The sequence below is a fragment of the Xenopus tropicalis genome, chromosome 4 (genome assembly GCF_000004195.4).
Source record: "Xenopus tropicalis strain Nigerian chromosome 4, UCB_Xtro_10.0, whole genome shotgun sequence".
Classification (NCBI taxonomy): domain Eukaryota; kingdom Metazoa; phylum Chordata; class Amphibia; order Anura; family Pipidae; genus Xenopus; species Xenopus tropicalis.
Window position 1 is genome coordinate 96,301,054 of NC_030680.2, and position 19,513 is coordinate 96,320,566.

At 38.9% G+C, this 19,513-nt stretch overlaps 1 protein-coding gene across 2 annotated transcripts in view; it reads right to left on the bottom strand.

Annotated features, from left to right (window-relative positions):
- eps15 (epidermal growth factor receptor pathway substrate 15) overlaps positions 1-19,513 on the bottom strand; it is a 48,305-nt gene that overhangs the window by 26,702 nt on the left and 2,090 nt on the right. For both annotated transcript variants that reach the window (NM_001126628.2, XM_018092918.2), the window contains 10 exon segments: positions 3,157-3,313; positions 3,991-4,136; positions 5,309-5,515; positions 6,435-6,494; positions 6,579-6,704; positions 6,856-6,918; positions 7,290-7,385; positions 9,818-9,865; positions 10,159-10,248; positions 11,438-11,482. In NM_001126628.2, the coding sequence (NP_001120100.2) occupies positions 3,157-3,313; positions 3,991-4,136; positions 5,309-5,515; positions 6,435-6,494; positions 6,579-6,704; positions 6,856-6,918; positions 7,290-7,385; positions 9,818-9,865; positions 10,159-10,248; positions 11,438-11,482 (1,038 nt within the window).

A 19,513-nucleotide genomic window follows, 5' to 3' on the forward strand; every position in this document is an offset into this window, starting at 1 on the left:
TAGCGCCAATATAACAAGGAATTCAATCAGTCACCCCTTTTTACCGCATTGGATTTTATGTCAAACTATTTTCAAAGCAAAGGAACAACCAAGTAACATATAAGCAAAGGAAATAGCAACCAACAGATGCACCAGATTCACCACTCAGGGCTCAGAGTGCATTTTTTGTTGTGGCTACAAAATGCCAGAAAAAACCTTGCCATGACGGACACAGAAAACGGTCTCTGCTAAAAAACTGATTGCACACAAAGGCATTTTTGAGTGATTGTGTGATTTTAGTGTTTGAGCAGAAAAAATTCTCAGTATCCATGCTGTCAAGGTATTTTCCATGCCATTGCCTTTATAGTGCACATAAGACGTAAGTATACTGCATACTATGAATAGCTGAAGAAAGTTCAATGGCCAACCATGGATTTCTAGGTGGAAAAATATAGGTCTCTGCGGCTTGCATGCGGAGAGATGCAGTAGCTGAAATCAATCTATAGCAAAAATTATTACCGGGATGCGCAGAGCACACCTTTGTTCAGCATAAGGCCTTTACTGATTAAATTAAGTATTTAACAATTCACATACTTCCCACTAACCACCACCCAGATAGATTCAGGCTTGATTCTTACTTTCCATCCCACTGCTAAAACAGACATGACAGGAGCATGTATGACAGGCAGATATGACAGGCAGACACTTTGGCTCACCTGATCAAATATTTACTCAGTCACATTTTCTAGAACAGGCAGCCATCTCTAAAAAGGTATTCTCCCTCCCTTTCCCTCCTTGCTTCATACTGCACATGTGTTTCATTCCCTCCCCCCCCTGCCAGATCCGCTTCTGATTGGCTGGTGGGCATGTGTAGCTCAGAACAGGAGACAGGATCAAGTTACACACATGCTCAGAGAATAGGAAGGCTGCCTCTGGCAGCCTACAGGAAGGACAGAGAGATTTCAGTGATGTCACTGTAGCCTTCACACTGCTGCAGGCTGCCAGCACCATATCTCAGAGATGCAAGCAGGGATCTGGAAATTGAGATATGCAGTAAGTACTTAATAAGAATGCCTTTAGACTTACTTTTAATTTATTTTAACCTTTCATTGTCCTTTAATCAGATTTCTGGTTTATTTCACATGCATGTAATGTTGCCTCTGAAATTGCAGTATAATACACCACTAAAGGTGGCCATACACTGTAAGATCTGCTCGTTTGGCGAGGTCGGCAAGTGAGCGGATCTTCTCCCAATATGCCCACCTACGGGGCAAAAGATCGAATTAAAATGACGGATATAGGCGCCATGGGATCAGGGACTGCGACGAGCTGATGCGAAACCCAACTGATTTAGGGTGATTTTTGGCACTTATAAGGTGTCACTTATTTTCAAGCAAGTGGGTGCACGTACAATGAGTATCAGAGATTAAGGGTGAAGACACACTGAGCTACTAGTAGCAGCTACTTTTTCATGGCTACTAAGGGCTGTGACACACGGGGAGATTAGTCGCAGGCAACTTCGGCAAATCGTGGCGCCTGCAACTAATCAATTTAAATCAACACATAAGTTTTTAGTGAAAAGAACAAACATTTATTGGCTCAGAAGATTTAACACAAATTCAAAAAAACATAAACCATACTATACCACATACCATCTCCCCACAATGCCATCCCACCGGCTAGAATGTAAATTGCCGGTGGGATGGCATACATGGTGCCGCGATATGCCGAAGCTGCCTTGAGAGGAAACTTTGGCGACTTCGGCAAATCGCAGCACCGCATATGCCATCCCACCGGCGATTTATATTCTAGCCGGTGGGATTGCATTGCGGGGGGGTTTGGTCGCCCTTGACAACGGAGATTTGTCGCGGCACGACTAATCTCCCTGTGTGTCAATGCCCTAAATGCCAGAAAATACCCTGCCATAGACTGAGAATTGCCTCTGCTAAAACACAATTATCAGTAAATGATCAGCATTGTCTATTTTTGTAGTTGTAACAAGTAGCTGCTACTAGTAGCTCCATGTGTCTTTACCCCTGTACTGGCTGGGGTACTAGTGCAGGAGCTCCATGCCACCATTTTCTTCTGGATCATCATCTACTGTTCTAGTCTAGGCAGGCACATATGCAGTAGAATGAAAACTGTCATAATGAAAAACCTGGCTTTTCATTACTGCACATGTGCATTGGCCCAGGATCGAAAGAGAAGATGATTGCAACATGGTGTTCCTACAGACGTACCATGGAGCAGCACAGTTTCCAAGTAAAAAGAGCACTGGTCCAGGGTATCAGGCAAGCGATAATAATCACTGGGGTTGCCTAACAACCCCCCCCAAAGTAATTATAACTTTCCTTCTTCTTTATGTTGTGTTTTTTTCTTTTGTACTTCTGAAAAAAACATTGAGCATTTGAGCATGCTCTAAAATCCATGGTCTGTTATGTTTGTCAGGTCAAAGGAATCCCTGACAGAACAGAATGCAAAAGGGTGTTTGTACTGCATCATTAAGTGCAAATAAAAACTGTAACCTCCTGAGCTTTTATTAGCTTCAAAACTCCTATAAATAAAAGAGTGTTCATTCACAGATATGGGCTGTCAATTTGGAATTGGCAACAATTGCCTTGTGCAACAGGCCTAATGGATTGTCTTTGCTAACAATATACTTATAGTTGGAGCTTGCTGACATCACTTGGTCCAGGAGGACTCAAGCTCTTGATGTGATTGCAGGGTCAAACATTCACTCAGCCTGTTTAGGCCAACCACTTATAAAGCCAACGCAGACAAAATTCTGTTGATCTTAGCCTAATTAGCAAATCTTTAAATTAACAGCAACCTAAGGAAATATCACATTTATCACAAAGATTTTCAAATAATACATTAGCATCAAGAGTACTTTTATAATAGTTTGCATGCGTAAAATGAAGTTTTTTTTTGCACAAATACTAGTGAGCTATCTTTCAATGAAAAGAAAACATACCTTGGGATAATTATGCCTACTACATGTGTAATGCAATTCACTGATATAAATAAGTGCAATTTTCAGTGTATGCTCCTCACTTCAGATACCTCGTGTCCCCAGGTTAAATACAGCTCAATAAAATACTCCAAAGTTAATGACTTTGTATATTGTATTTCACTGCTCAGAAAATGCATAAATGTAATCTCTCTTCACACCCTTACCTTAGTTGCAGCATTCCTTTCAGATGGAGGCATCATTTCAGGAGTGAGAACACGAGGTGGGTCAACACCCTTAACAATCTTCTGATTGATAAAATGAAAAGCCAAAGCAAATTGTTCTTTGGATAGTTTGCCACAGTCCTTTGTGTCACAAAGCGTCCTGCATATAAGAAAAAACAGATCCATCTTAGCTGCAATAAACTAATAGATGTACAAGATACTAGTAGTTTACTGTTGTCTATATATGAAGCCAGTTGAAAAAGACATTACATATAGTATATGCACAGACATATATATTTGTTAAGCTGTTAACCCCTTTCTTTAAAAATTCAAATTTCTTTACAAAATACATCCATTAAGGGTCACTGGCGTCTTTTTATTCATTTTTTACACATTATGTATCTCATCCATATAGCAATGAAGTAAAAAAAATGTTTCTATAAACATACATATTTTTTAATTTTTGCTTTTTCTTGCATTAAATAGGGCAAAATCTGAAAATAAATGTAAAGTCACACTCTTCAAGTACTACATTCTACTGCTATACTAGCAGTTTGGCAGGTTTTATTCAGACAAAAAAAGATTAAATTCAATGAACGTCTTTTTTTTAACTATTTCTTAAACATCCTGTGCCTACAAGCATGGCCAAAACACATTTAATGCTTAAATATGCCACATAAAACAAATGTTTTTCATTAAAGTTGAATTACTAATTTCTACATTGTCTACACCACTACTCCTATTCTGCCCTTTCCTCTTATATAACCTCAGAATGTTGTCCACTGCATCTCAATCTCTGTACAGTTATTCATAACCATGCAGTCAGCACAAACTAACCATATATGAGCAAGCAGTACTGAAGGCAATCCAGTCTTTAGGAAGATCTCCCGAACCTCCAGTCCAGACACCAGGCCATCCATATCCTTATCTAGCTTGTGGAAGAGTTCATCACATTTTGTTTTTTCTGCATGTGACACGACCCACTAAAGTTTTTTTTTTAAAAAAATTTAAACAAAAACAAATGTTGAATATAGGATGCTTTTCTGGGATAAAAGATATATTCCCGAGGCATTCTTCAACTGGAAAATACAAATACAGTAAGTGCAGATTAAGCAAAAAATACTAAATACAAATATATAAATATGAAATATTTAACACCATTATCAGCAACAGCAACCACTATACCTTCAAAAGATGCCAATGACCAGACACCAAAGGTAATATGAAAAATAAATCAAAGATGATCACTTAAAAAAATATTTACCAAAAAAATTATTTGCAAAAGCTAAACGTGTGTAAAAGAATAAGGATAGAATTGCAGAAGGATTAGTTGAAATCCAGAGGTGCCGTATATGTCCAGAGGGTTAGGTAGTATGTCAAAATGTATATAGCTTAATCATGCACCGCAGGTTACTAAATTACAACTGAAGCTTGCAGAAGAAATTGGGTAAATGAAACATGCTCTATTCACAGGTTAGTTATTTCTCTAGAAATTTCAGAAACCACAGGATGGAACTCACAAACCATGTTTTGCCAATTAACAGATTGCATACTTTTCCAGTCTTTAAAGCGGACCTGTCACCTTAAGAAATAATTTCAAATTGTTTTCTATTGTGTTTGGCAAGCAAAATAAACTTTACTTACACTGTATAAATTATTTTAATCTTATTTTCTTCAGCCTTGGAATTCACAATTGCAGTAAGCAGGCAGGGGCCATTTTGTGGACACTGTTATCAAAGCAGGCATTGCATCCTGCCAATAACCTTTTTTTGTGCCAGTATGGGGGGACCTGAGGCCCAATGTCCATGCACTGGTTACACAATTACATGGTGAGGAGGGAGGGGAATGTGAGGGGTGCAGCAACATCTAAGAGGTTCTGAACTGAAAGTGAAAGTAACTGTCTGCCCCACCTCTATGCCTAAGGCATAGAGGCGGGGCAGGCATTATATGATTGACAGCTGGGATTTTAAAATGCTTTTATAATGGGTATGGATGTGGTAATAAAAACATGATTTTGGGTTTCTTGTTTAATTTGAAAAGGGCTTTTATTATACAGCTTTTTATGTCTGGATGACAGGTCCACTTTAAGTAAATGATCTGACCAAATCTTTTACACATTGATATATGTAGTATAAAAAGTTAAAAAAAAACCTACCTGGGTCACTTGAACCTTTGTGGGCAAAATTCCAACTGGTGGCAGCGATTGCCGCGACTCTTTAGAAGGTGGCATAGGTAAAGTGGGAATGACTGGTAAAGATGCAGAAGAAATGGAGACTTTCCTCTTGGATTGTGGTACCAGAGTATGAGGTAATGACATGGGAACTGGCTCTTTCTCAAGAGCAGAGTATACAAGAAACATCGCCTGTGAGATTAAAGGCAAACCACTTAATATTTTGCTCTCTAAAGATTTATCCTCAAGAAAAATTTGCTATAATATTAGGTTTTCAGTGGCCAAGGAAAAATAAAAACCAACTTTCATGACAAAACAAGATAAATGCAGGGCATTTTTTTTTTTTTTTTTAAAGTGAAAAGTGAAATACATGCACCCTTTAAAAGTGCACAAAAAATGTATTTATGTATGCTGTGCAACACATTCAGCATAGCTTTACATAGATTAACCTTGTTTGTGCATTATCTTAACATACTTTTGAAAAACACAGCACAGAAGCAGCTGGCTGGGTTGGTACCAGGGACATCCCACTTTCAGCCAGCTCTGGGTTTTGACAAAAATGCTTCCACTACATTCCACTTTGGAAGCTTTGCACCCCAAACAAGGGAAACTGTCTTGCTTTGCACATACAGAAAACCGAAGGACAATAGCACAAGGCATGTTTTCCAGCAGATACATTACGTTTCATTCATTACTATCAAAAGTGGTAACCGGCAGACTGGCATTTTGACCACTTTTAGTCTACACTGGGCAGCAGACAAAATCTGCCAGAGCCTTAAACCTTGGGCGTCACATAGGCCTGAGTTTTGTTAATTGTATTTTCTTGTGCAGTTTTCAAGAAACAAACATAAAAGCCTACAGTAATTTTTATAGCAATGACCTTCCAGACCAACATCTCAAAGTTGATAGAATGTGGGAGGTTCCAGGTACTGATTCTAGTCCTGGGCTGTGCTGGTCATTTTTTATTTCCACGATAACTTTTTTTAGAAAGAATTACCAGCATTCTTGGACAGCTTTAGCTTTTATCAGTCTGAGGGCCACAAATGATTAACTATGAAGTTATTTCATGGTACACAGTAATAAACTAAAAAAAAAAAAAAGATGTACTTACAACAGCAAACTCATCTCTGTCTAATAAACCATCATGGTCGATATCACTTAACTCCCAAACCTAAAAATGATAAAGAAAATTTCATGGCTACAGAAAAAGCTAGATGGGATTAAAGGGAAGTGAAGTGTCAGAGTCAGTACTTACTCTTCCCAGAATTTCCACAGAAAGTTTTGAATTAAGCAACACAGGTTTAACCTTATCACCAGACAGGAATCCATTCACTGGGTTTAAACTGTCAAATATGGCATCGTATTTGGCCTTTTCGTCTGGCTGCCATATGTAAAAAAATAAATAAAATAAAAATTGTTACTAAACATCTGGACATGATGTACAAACAAAACATACTATACACATTCTATGACAGTTGGAGGTTTGACTAGGTTACTCCATCTAAAAACATAGGACATGCTCTACCACTTACCTTGACAGCCCATGGTATGTCTGTAGTTACTGCTGTTCCAAATAAGGGTGGGCTTCCTGCATCCTGCAGAAACAGGTGGGGAATTCACTTATCAACAGCAGACAAATACATTGAGCATGTACCTTAACAGATTTAACCGAGTGGCCATGTTAAAACCTGGCTCTAAATGTCTTAAAGATTCAGTTATATAATTTCCCAATCTTATATAAAAGAAATTAATATGATATCACACTGCAGACTAAAATACTCCCTACAAAACTAGCAACACACTTTTACAAACTAAGTAACAAATAATTGCAATGCATTGGTACTTACATATTCTAATGCGTAACGTCATTTTGGGGAATATTAAAAATGTCAATTATTAACAGGTCGGTAAATTATTTAAGGAAACAGAATATAAACATATACATAAAAGCAAAATATACACCTACAAATCTGGGAGGGGGAACCACAGCTTTAAGACTACTAAGGCAGACTTCCATTCCATTCTGTGCACATGCTACCAGCTGCAGGGCTACAAAAAACTCCTGGGATGTACAAATTAGGGAAGCAAAAAGAAATAAAATAGTCAGTAAAATGGAAACAATAACGCATTAAAAAAATTCAATTAATATTTCTACAAAAACATTTACTTAGAAACTCAAAACAGGATCCAAGGAAGGATATTATGCCATACTCAGTAATGTACTAGGTCACAGGATTTCCACTCTACTACAGCATAATGTGTTGGAGGTTAATAATGCATGAGAGTTCAGGCCATATTAGTGTGGAATTCAAGTACAGTGCCAACACAGTTGCTAGGGATGGATCAGGTGCAGATTTAAGTCGGAGGGGTCTGGCTGGCAAACGGCAGTACAAAGCTTTAAGGAAGGAATTTTTATCTAAAGGTAGGGTCCTAAAATTAGGCCCCTTTGCTGCTTAGGGTGGGTCTCCCTGTTCCCCCATAAGAACATAATTTTTTTTCATATTGATTTTAAAGATGTGACCACATCATTTATACAGATGGAAAAAGATGATCTGCATTCACACATATCAATAAAATAAGGGCAGAGAATACGAAAAGACCAGTTTAAATAACAATTACATTCACAAATAATTATTCATGTATTAACATAACTAAAGAAAGTTAAAATGTTTTAGCTGTCAATGTAAAGTCAGCATACAGATTACTTTAAGACCTAACAACATGTTGTCTGTGCATGCGTAAATTATACTGAAAAGGAAAGGGCAATTTATTACAGGAGAATGGGAGACCTATTTATCAATTTTTTACAGCAATAATGTAGTGGGTCATTTCCAAGACAGTACTATTGCTTAACTAACATAGAAGAGTAAGAATCTAAGAAGGCGACGCTGATATCTGCCAAAAACACTATGTTGTTCACAAACCCTAGAAGGCATGCCTCTGGGAATGTACACTGCTCAAAAAAATAAAGGGAACACAAAAATAAGACATCCTAGATCTCTGTGCTCTTCACAGATGAAAGCAGGTTCACACTGAGCAGCACTGAGAGTCTGGAGATGCCGTGGAGAACGTTCTGCTGCCTGCAACATCCTCCAGCACGACCGGTTTGGCAGTGGCTCAGTAATGGTGTGGGGTGGCATTTCTTTGGGGGGCGCACAGCCCTCCATGTGCTCGCCAGAGGTAGCCTGACTGCCATTAGGTACCGAGATGAGATCCTCAGACCCCTTGTGAGACCATATGCTTGTGTGGTTGTCCCTGGGTTCCTCCTAGTGCAAGACAATGCTAGAGCTTGTGGGTGGAGTGTGTCAGCAGAAGGCATTGATGCTATGGACTGGCCCGCCCATTCCCCAGACCTGAATCCAATTGAGCACATCTGGGACATCATGTTTCGCTCCATCCACCAAGGCCACATTGCACCACAGACTATCCAGGAGTTGGCGGATGCTTTAGTCCAGGTCTGGGAGGAGATCCCTCAGGACACCATCCGCCACCTTATCAGGAGCATGCCCAGGCGCTGTAGGGAGGTCATACAGGCATGTGGAGGCCACACACACTACTGAGCCTCATTTTGACTTGTTTTTAGGACATTACATCAAAGCTGGATCAGCCTGTACTGATTTTTTTCCCACTTTAATTTTGAGTGTGACTCCAAATCCAGACCTCCATGGGTTGATAAATTTGATTTCCATTGATAATTTTTGTGTGATTTTGTTGTCAGCACATTTAACTATGTCAAGAACAAAGTATTTAATAAGAATATTTCATTCATTCAGATCTAGGATGTCTTATTTTTGTGTTCCCTTTATTTTTTTGAGCAGTGTTTTATGTTTATTAATGCCATTATTTTATGCACCGTTGTACAGAGTCATACAAGGTCATACAAGACCAAATATTTAACATATACATACATTTTTCCCCAAAGATGATACACAGTTGCAATAGGATATTGTTAGAGTCAGTAATGGGAGGGCCCTGCTCATAAAAGCTTATATTCTAATTTAATATTTGACATGAACAAGTTTTGATGTCCAAAACCAGGCTATGTTGGGACAAGTTTAGAAGACATGGGAGAATACCCCAGGTTAACCTCAGACCTATAACTGAACTAAGGCATCGAGAGAAAAGACATGCCTTGTTTTTAGGGGTCTTTTACATAAGACAAGGAGAATTAACTGTTAAATGTAGCCTAACTGCTGAATGAGAAGTGTGGATAAAGCAAGCATTCTTCACAAGCTAGTTTTAAGTATAAAGTAGCTACATACTTAGTGGATACTACAGTCACAAACTACAATATAGTTATATAACTGTAAGTGAATGTAGCAAGCAAACTAAGTCATGGACAGGATTCTAGATATAGTTTTAGCATGCATTAGCAAATGCTGCCGTAATGAATTCCTTAATTATGACTTTCACGTGCTCCCAAAGTAATGACAACTGCTTGACAAATTTGCATTTTTACTAATCCCAACAGCAGCAACAAGGCAGGACATTTACCTGTTTATTTAAATGTCCTTTGCTATCTGTATCTGCCAAATCCCAAATCTGCAAACAGGAAAAAATGTGTTAGAATGAGTTCCAATAAACTAACACTAAAAAAAGAAACCACGTACAATTCACAACATAACTACCCTTAAATATCCTGCAATTAAATAATAAGATAAGCATAAAATGTATTTTAAAAAACATTAGCACTTGTTTACTGTCCATAGGTCATTTTTATCCAGGCCAACACCTGCAAGACTTTACTAGTAAATCAATATCACATTAATTGAACAATAAGTTATTTGCATGTAACAAAGAATTTTATAATATACAAACTGGTATATTAGACATACCTTTCCCAGCACCAGGTCAGCTAGGCCTGACCTCTTCAAGAAAAAGGCAGCATCTGAAGATAAAACTTTACCAGAGCTCCCAGACTCCAACTGTGAAGGACAGAAAGTTATAGAATAAGGACAATAAACATTTTTATCAATTAAAAAAACTCCTTTGTTCTCTACATTTCTACAATAGAAGGTTAAACAGAGATAAGCTTGAAGCTGCATGTACAGCACTATTAAACCTCCTTACAAAGTATTATTGGAATCCTGCTCCCCTGTAAAATTATTCTTTATGTAGAATGTGACATTCTGAGACATTTTCCACCTGTTCTCCCCTTACTTTATTTATTTGAATATTTTAAATCAGGGTTGTCCAGATGCGGCCCACGGTTCCCCCCTGTGGGCCCCCCCCCCACCTGTCTGGCTGCTGTGACTGCTTACCGTTGTGTAAGTTTTAAATGGTTTCAGTACTAAGATTAACTGGCCCTGCATTGTTCACACCTCAGATTCAGTAAACCCCTGTAATGTTTGCATCAGTAATCTCCTGTATTGTTCACAGCTTTTAGTTCCTGCATTGTTCACAGCTCAGACTGTAAGCGTCCACATTGCTCACCTGTTTGCACATCTGTAGGAGCAGTGTTGGCATTGTGTCACTGTATGTACTGCCTGTCCTATGCTGCCGGTGTGCGCCATACTCTGCCTGCCCTATGCCATACTCTGTATTCCCTACTCTGACTGGCATATGCTGCCTGTGTGTGCCATACTCTGCATTCCCTACTCTGCCTGCCCTATACTGCCTGTGTGTGCCATACCCTGCCTGCATGTGCCATAATAAGTCTGCCCTATGCTGCTTGTGTGCCATACTCTGCCTGCCCTATGCTGCCTGTGTGTGCCATACTCTGCCTGCCTTATACTGCCTGTGTGTGGCAGGGGTTTGTTCAATGAGCTGATGTGGTCCCCAATCCAATGAGAAAATCGAAATCTTTAACCAGATATCAGGCAGGGAGGCCCATCGGGGGTCCCTATACATGGGCAGATTTAAGACGCAAAATCAGTCTAAAGGACTCCAATTGACAGCTTTGATCTGCCCATGTATGGTCAACTTAAGTCATATAAACTCACCTCTAAGCAAATGTGGTTCCCAAGTTAATCTATCTGTGCTTCACACTACAGCAGTTTGTCTTTTTATATGACATGTCTAATTTCTTGGATTTCTGTTGAAGAACTGTGATTAAAGTTTTTAAACAATAATATAAATATTTATTTTTTTATTTAGAAAGATAAAAGAACAAACCTGATGGAAGTATTTCTCATACACTGCATTGTTGTTACTGGGTAACTAAAGAAAAAGAATAAAAAAAACGTGACATTTAGGAATTGTCAATACCACAACAAGCTAGGTATGCACATGCCGATACTAGCTGCTGCATAGCTAATCCTAATCAATAAGGGTGAATGGGAAATTCTAGTGGAAAAGTAATGCAATAGGTTTTTACAGTAATGATGCATGCTTTTAAAGTTGTTCACAGGGGCACTTTATCTTCAGCGCATTAAGGTGACCATTTACATGGCGATAAAAGCTTCCTCTGCAGATTTGGGCCATGCGCAGTGCTTTTGGGGCTGCTGTTAATAATATAAGCTTAAGGGTCATTGGAAAGAATCAAATCATTAGCAGGTAAGTTATATACTTGTCACAAAAGCTGATTCTACAGGATTGATTATGGAAAGTAATCAATATAGGGAGCTACAGGGGTCATGTTTACTGTTCACAGATTTATGCTGCTAAAGGACTGTAGTGACCTTGGAATGGTACAGAAGCCTAAAATGTGTAGAATTTACAGAATAATTCTACATTGAGAATTAATTCTCAATTAACTCTTATCGTTGCATCCTTTTCTCTTGTATTGCACTAACATTTAGAACAGTGATCCCCAACCAGTGGCTCAGGGGCAACATGTTGCTCACCAACCCCTTGGATGTTGCTTTCAGTGCCCCCAAACCAGGGAGTTATTTTTGAATTCCTGACTTGGGGGCAAGTTTTGGTTGAATAAAAACAAGATTTACTGCCAAATAAAGCCTCCTGTAAGCCGATAGTGTGCATAGAGGCTGCCTAATAGCCAATGTTAGCCCTTATTTGGCACCTCCATTAACTTTTATGATGCTTGTGTTGCTCTCCAAGTCTTTTTACATTTGACTGTGGCTCACGAGTAAGAAAGGTTGGGGACCCCTGATTTAGAAGCAAGACAAACTATCAATAGATTGACATCCCTGTGGAAAATATAGAAATTACCCATGTGAACAGACCCCCCCCCCATTAATGTTGTGTTTTGTAAACCATGTTTTTTAATTGATGTTAAAGAGCCCCAGCAATGGTAATACATTACTGTAAAGCACTGAATAACTTTCTGGCACTATATAAAAGATGGTGATCTGTCACTATTATAATTTGAAATTATTATTTATTTATATACATTATATACTTCTGGAACGTTCCCATCTTCATTAAAAGTTTTGTTTTTTAGAACTGGGGTGGGGATTTCTCTTACACCTTGGTGTTAAAACTCCAGGAACAAAATGGCACACCAAAAAGGATGATGCCCCTCTGCTGGCACCAGTCTCCTACCTTGCATCCAGAAGCATTGTCTCGAGCTGGGTGCAACACACACAGCTAAAATTGGCAAAAAAGCATGAGAGTACCCATTTAAGAGCGGACACAATCCTTCAGGGTGCAAGAAAGGTAGGAGGTTGATGTCTGCAGAGGGGCTGATACTCAGCAAGCATTTTTCCACAGCCTAAGGACAGTGAAAGAATTAATATAAAAGCCTGACATTTATACTGCAATGTAAACAAAATCAAGTTGTGTCCTGTGAAATTAAACTTATGAGTAAAAACAAACAATATAAAAGACAACTCTAAAGGAAAGACAATACTACAAGATGTAGTTTACGAACAAGCTAATAGGGTTGAGGAGACCACCCCATAGGTATGCAAATAAGTCAAAGGGATTCTGGGAACAAATTCCTTAAGGCTCTTAGAAAAGTCCCATTTACATGGATTTATCCTATCTGCTAATGCTTACCCACTGGGTTTTTGAAACAAAAGCCAGGATAATAGCAGATCAGATTCCCAATTACAGACCGGTTTCACCCTCCTTGGGGCTCATCAGTGTAGTGCAGGGTTTTCTGATCAGCTTAGGTAGAGCCAGGAGTGGGGATTCACAAACAAGCTAAAAGGGTTGAGGAGACCGCCTCATACGTATGCAAATAAGTCAAAGGGATTCTGGGAACAAATTCCTTAAGGCTCTTAGAAAAGTCCCATTTTTACATGGGTTTATCCTATCGGCTAAAGCTTACCCACTGGGTTTTTGAAGCAAAAGCCAGGATAATAGCTGATCAGATTCCTAACTACAGACCGGTTTCGCCCTTCTTGGGGCTTATCATTGTAGCGCAGGCTTCAAAAACCCAGTGGGTAAGCATTAGCCGATAGGATAAACCCATGTAAATGGGACTTTTCTAAGAGCCTTAAGGAATGTGTTCCTAGAATCCCTTTGACTGGAGGGATGTCAGGTTACAGTATAGTACATCTGTGGTAGAGCTGCACTCTGATTGAAGAAGCCACAAGAAAAAAAGAAGATCCAATCGGAGTGCAGTCGAGCTTGCAGGAATGCAAGAACCTATTCACAATGTTAAAGTATCAACGCTGAGAATGTCAAGTACGGAGTGATTTTTTTCTTTTTTTTTCTTTTAAAAAAATGTGCCAAGAAGGGATGGGCGAAAAAATTTGCTGCAAATTATTTCGCCCATCCCTAGTGCCAAGTAGGTTTGGGGAGGCTTAGCAACCCTAGCCTTATTGAAAATCCACCTATGGTGGCCACTTTGGCAGCCACTTTTTTGTCACTCTGTAAAAATTTTTTTATTTTTGCTAGTTTTGAAAACAAAAAAATCATCCAATGGCAAAATGCACAATTTCACAGTGAATCCATGTCTGGCAAAAAAATTCTCTCATCACAATTTTTAAGTGTTGGTAGGACAGTAAACATTCTTATTTTATGATATATATGTTATAGGTCCTTTAAAGGAAAGGACAAAAATAAACACAAATTTTATTGTTTGCTCCTGACCCAAGAACCAGTTGGGGGTTGGATTCTTTTCCCAAGTATTTGTGTAATGTGTTAAAACAAAAGAAAATAATGTGAACATTGTCTCCATAAAAGTTTGTGCTTTTACAGTACTTCTAGTCCCCTTGTTACAAAATAGTTACACAAACAAAATTATTATGCTGAGTGTTACTTGTTCCTCATAATTCACAGATGTTTCCCCATCTATGACTTGATCACAGATAGTCTATTGTCTGTATCTTAAACAATACTGTGACAATGCAGTGTTCACAGAAACTGGCTGAACCTTGGGTCAAGGCTTGTCATATGCAGAGATCTGATACAAGGAGTATAAAAATAATACATTTTATACAGATTCAAATATCTACATGTCCTTGTGACAAAATAGCTGAAATAACTTCCTTTAGGGCAGCGGCACATGGGGAGATTAGTCACCCATAATAAATCTTCACTATTGTAGAGCAACTAATCTCCACTACATGCAATTCCACTAGCAAGAATGTAAATCGACAGTGGTATACGCATCACTTGGTTTTCTAAAGTCACCTGAAGTTTCCTTGTGAGGCAGCTTCGGGTGACCAAAGCAATGCGCATAGCATCATGTCAGGGAGATTAGTTGCCCGCAATAGTGAAGATTTATTGTGGGTGACTAATCTCCTTGTGTGCCACTGCCCTTAACAGAGATCATGTTGTTGCAGGCTTCTCTGGCTATTGATAAATGTATACATGGGAGTGTCAAGTGAATAAGCAAGCTAAGCTAGCCATACAATTAAATATCCACTTGTTTGCCCTTGAGGTGGGCAATATTGGATTGATCCAATCATTTGACTGGATCACACTGACTGGATGCAAACTGCTGGGGAAAGGGCTGTATCAGCGAGCTGATGCACTTCTCGCCCCAAAGGGATTTTTAAACCTGCTGATCTACATCTGCCAGATTTTAGGCAAGATATTAGTCAGGTAGGCCCATCAGAAGGCTGCATACACAGACTGTAGAGCTGCTGCTGTGGTCTGTCAAAAGCTTTTATCAGCCCATGTATGGCCACCTCTAAAAAGGGTATTTGAATTAGAGAGAATGAAAAGTGAACTGCAGACTGGCACTTGGACCAGCAAAAAATTATGCACTATAACTATGTCTGTGGCAGGTACCAAAGTAATCCCATGTTCCAATTAATAGAGCGAATACAGAGAAGGAGCCTTAGGAAAGTGCCAGGCTATATTGACAGGAATAAAACAAATTAACATTTTGCTACGAATACTGGTACCCTACCCATGTAGCAATATTCCCTCAGAAAAAGCCTGCAGGACACTTTGGGAATAGGAGTCTGGGCTGAAAGAGAGCTAATGCTTGGCTATTGTTTCAATATGTAGAACAAGCACTGTAGAGAAATGAAAAGACCAGAGAGATAGTATTTCCATTGTAATACAATTTCTAATGAACTAAGACATTTAAGTTTTAAATACTGAAAAAATGATTAGAATTATACTTAAAGTAATTTTTTTTTTCATTTCTTCAAAACCCCTCCTACCTCCTTGGCAAGCTAATCAGTCCTGAAAGTATGCTTCCCATTAAATTTCTGGGCAAGATTTCCTGCCGGCTCCCAACTGATTGGATACAAGGGCTGGAAACACTTGCCCTTCAAGGCTGTAGAATGCATGTTATCTTTGGAAACAAAATAAGCTAAATCAGCAAAAGCCAGTTAAACATAATGCAAGAAGTGCTGCTGCAGTGTTCTCCTAATGCATTAACTCACAGGCATTATTAATACAATAAATCATAATTTTCTTTTTATAAATATTTACTTTTTCATTTTAAACAAGAAGTGTAAATAAATAAAATGTTTTTACCTTTGAAATGCTATGTGAAATACCCCCTTAATTGCACCACCTAGTTAAAGTAGAATGATACCCCCACCCTTAATTTTCAACTGTTCATCTGCAAATACATGCCCCCACCCATATCACATCAATGCTGGCCTTAAATAGTCCCTGGGCCCCTCTACTTGAGCTATAACTGCAGAATTGTGCAGTATGATTTTCATTCTTTGGCCATCCCAGACCCTGTTTCTGGCTTCTGGATCTCTCATCAGGACATCCAATGCACATGCTGCTGGCTGCAGATTGCTGACCAGTACTCAATATGTTCTGCCCCCTGAAGCTGAACATTGATCCCAAATGTGCCCTTTTTCATATTTCAAAAAAAATTCTAATTCAATCTGAAAAAACTACTATATAATTTCTGATCAGCTGGCTCACTGGTTGAACAGATGTTACCCTACAAACCTGCCACATTAGTGAATGTACCAGATAACCATGGTACATAGGTACAAGTGTAGATTGTTAGGTTTGCATACAGCAAACTTTTAGCACAATTTTAGCGGTGTAAGTAATGACAACTTGTATGTGCTAATAAGCTATGAAATAGGAAGTCAAGACTTGCAACCAAGAAAGTCTATCTGCAAATTGGCAAATGGAGGCAGCAAAACATAAACACAGATACAAGTGAATTGACCCTTTTATGTCCCAAAGGGAGATTAGTCACCCACGATGAATCTCTGCTACTGCGGGCAACTAATCTCCCCGAAAAGCCTTTCCACTAGCAATAAAGGCAATCGATGGTGGAAAGGCCTACACATTGCTTTGTTTTTCCCAATGTGCGCGAAGTTGCCAGCAGGAGGAAACTTTTTGTAACTAAAATGCTTCAAACAAAGCCTTTTCACCAGTGAATCCCTTTGTTGCCGGTGGAAGCGCATTTTGGAAAGATTAGTTGCCCATGGTAGCAGAGATCTATTGCTGGCAACTAATCTCTCGTGGAACATTATCCTAAGGGCAGTGGCACATGGGGAGATTAGTCGCCCCACAACAAATCCGCGTTACCGCGGCAACTAATCTCCCCGCAATGCCATCCCACCAGCAAGAATGTAAATCGCTGGTGGGATGGCATAAACATCGCTTCGTTTTCCGGAAGTTGTCTCTCGTGAAATCTTCGGGCAACTTCAGGAAAATAAAGCAACAAAAAGTTGTGTGGACCTGTGCTATTCTGCTTTAATTAGCATATGAAAGTATATACAATCCCCCATAGAGGTGTAACACCAATTATTAAGAACACCTCTCTGGTTTAATCCTTGAACTATTTATTCTTCAAATTCTTGTTAGACACAATAAAATTTGGCCTGGTATGCCATGAGGTTTTTAATTTTTTTTTAGCTCATCTGCTATTGACTTATACTGTACTATTCGAACAACTAACAGCCCAAAAGAGTCTTACTGCTTGTCAAATGACTTTCATACCAGATATCCTCAGTGGCAATAAAAATCATTAGGAATAGTTTGCTAAATTAATGTAGCATACACTCAGAATGCCATGTATCTTCCTACTAACTACAGTTCCTTATGTACCCACATTTAGGCATGTCTCTTTTAAAATAGATAGACCCACCCCATGGGCCCTAAAACACATTCATGTATGTGAAAATTACTTATTTGCTGTTGTCTCTGCATAATGAGCCCCACAGCACTGCCCCCTACCAACATGATGACCTTCCATGCTACACTTTAATGCTGACACACTTTTTGGGGGGATGGGTGGGCTATTTAGTACTCTACACCCAAAAAATCCACAATTCAACATGTATACACCCATATACACTTTTTATTTATAATGTTTATCAGTGTCCAGTGTGACGAGTGATTTTATTGCATACTGCACTATTCTGGATTTATGCTTTACGGTCACTAAAGACACATATCTTTTGATACCTTATCAGTTTGTAGTAAAGTTTGTAGTAACGTTATACAAAGGAGATATCAGATATATTTATTGTTAGAGCATGTCATCATTGTTCGCAAGAACTAGTAGTAGGAGGTGCTGTAATTTAGCAAAATATGTACAGTTTCACAATCCTTGCTTTACATGGGGTTACCTTACGGCTAGATGAACTGAAGGCAGGGTTTGTTTCAAAAGTCAAATGTCACATGTAGAATATTTTGCCAATGCATTTAAGAGCTAGTAAGGGATAAGTTTATGTTACATATGCACTTTTTGGAGCCATTTTCCAGGGTATAAGCTTTGGAGGATTTCCTTGACTAAGGTCTCAAGGAAGACCGTAACGTTGGAATAACAAAAAAATTTTCAACATACCTTTAAGTCCTGTGAGTGTGCCCTGCTTTATATGACAGTCTATAATATTTATTATATATATATATATATATATATATATATATATATTAACGTTAACGTAAACAAAGCTTTAAGTTTGGATGTAGAGTAGAGAGACAGATAGCATTTCTTTTCAGAATGTGTACTTTGAAAAGCTATATTGATTTTTGGCCCAATTTACTGTTAATGGGCTTCTTACTACAAATACATCTCTGGCAGTGTGTTGTGTATGCAGAAGTAAAAATGTCAGCCATAAAAATGTGTAGGTGCATTTTGGGCACATTTTAATAACATATGGTTTCCTAAGGTCAACTTGCTCCTAGGGCAGTGGTTATCAACCTTCCTAATGCCACAACCCTTTAATACAGTTCCTCATGTTGTGGTGACCCCCAACCATAAAATTATTCCTAAGACCATTAGAAATATGTGCTTTCCGATGGTCTTAGGCGACCCCTGTGAAAGGGTCGTTCGACACCCAAAGGGGTCACGACCCACAGGTTGAGGACCGCTGTCCTGCAGAATGCGACATGAATGCATACGTACGTGACTCAGTGTACGTACGCATTTGCGCAGCACTTGTAACCAGAAATCCACAGGGGATCTACTGGTGGACCACGATTGACACATTGGCCACCCCCGGTTTAGGGGTTTACTTGTCATTTAGTTGTAATCTTTATAACAGCCTTGGTGTATAATTACATTCTAAGATTTAAACCCCCATTGTAATGAGAGCAACTAAGTTTTTCCAGTACAGGTATAGGACCCATTATCCAGAATGCCCGGGACCAAGGGTATTCCAGAAATGGGGTCTTTCTGTATTTTGGATCTCCATACCTTAAGTCTACTAAAAAAATCAGTAAAACATTAATAAACCCAATAGAATTGTTTTGCATCCAATAATGATTGATTAAATCTTAGTTGGGATCAAATACAAGGTACTGTTTTATTATTAAGATAATAAATAGCGGAGCACCAGGGGGATAAGATTAAAATCCAGTCTTTATTCCATCATAGATAAAAGGCACATGCACATCCCTCAGGGTCTAACGCTTAAAGCGTTAGACCCTGAGGGATGTGCATGTGCCTTTTATCTA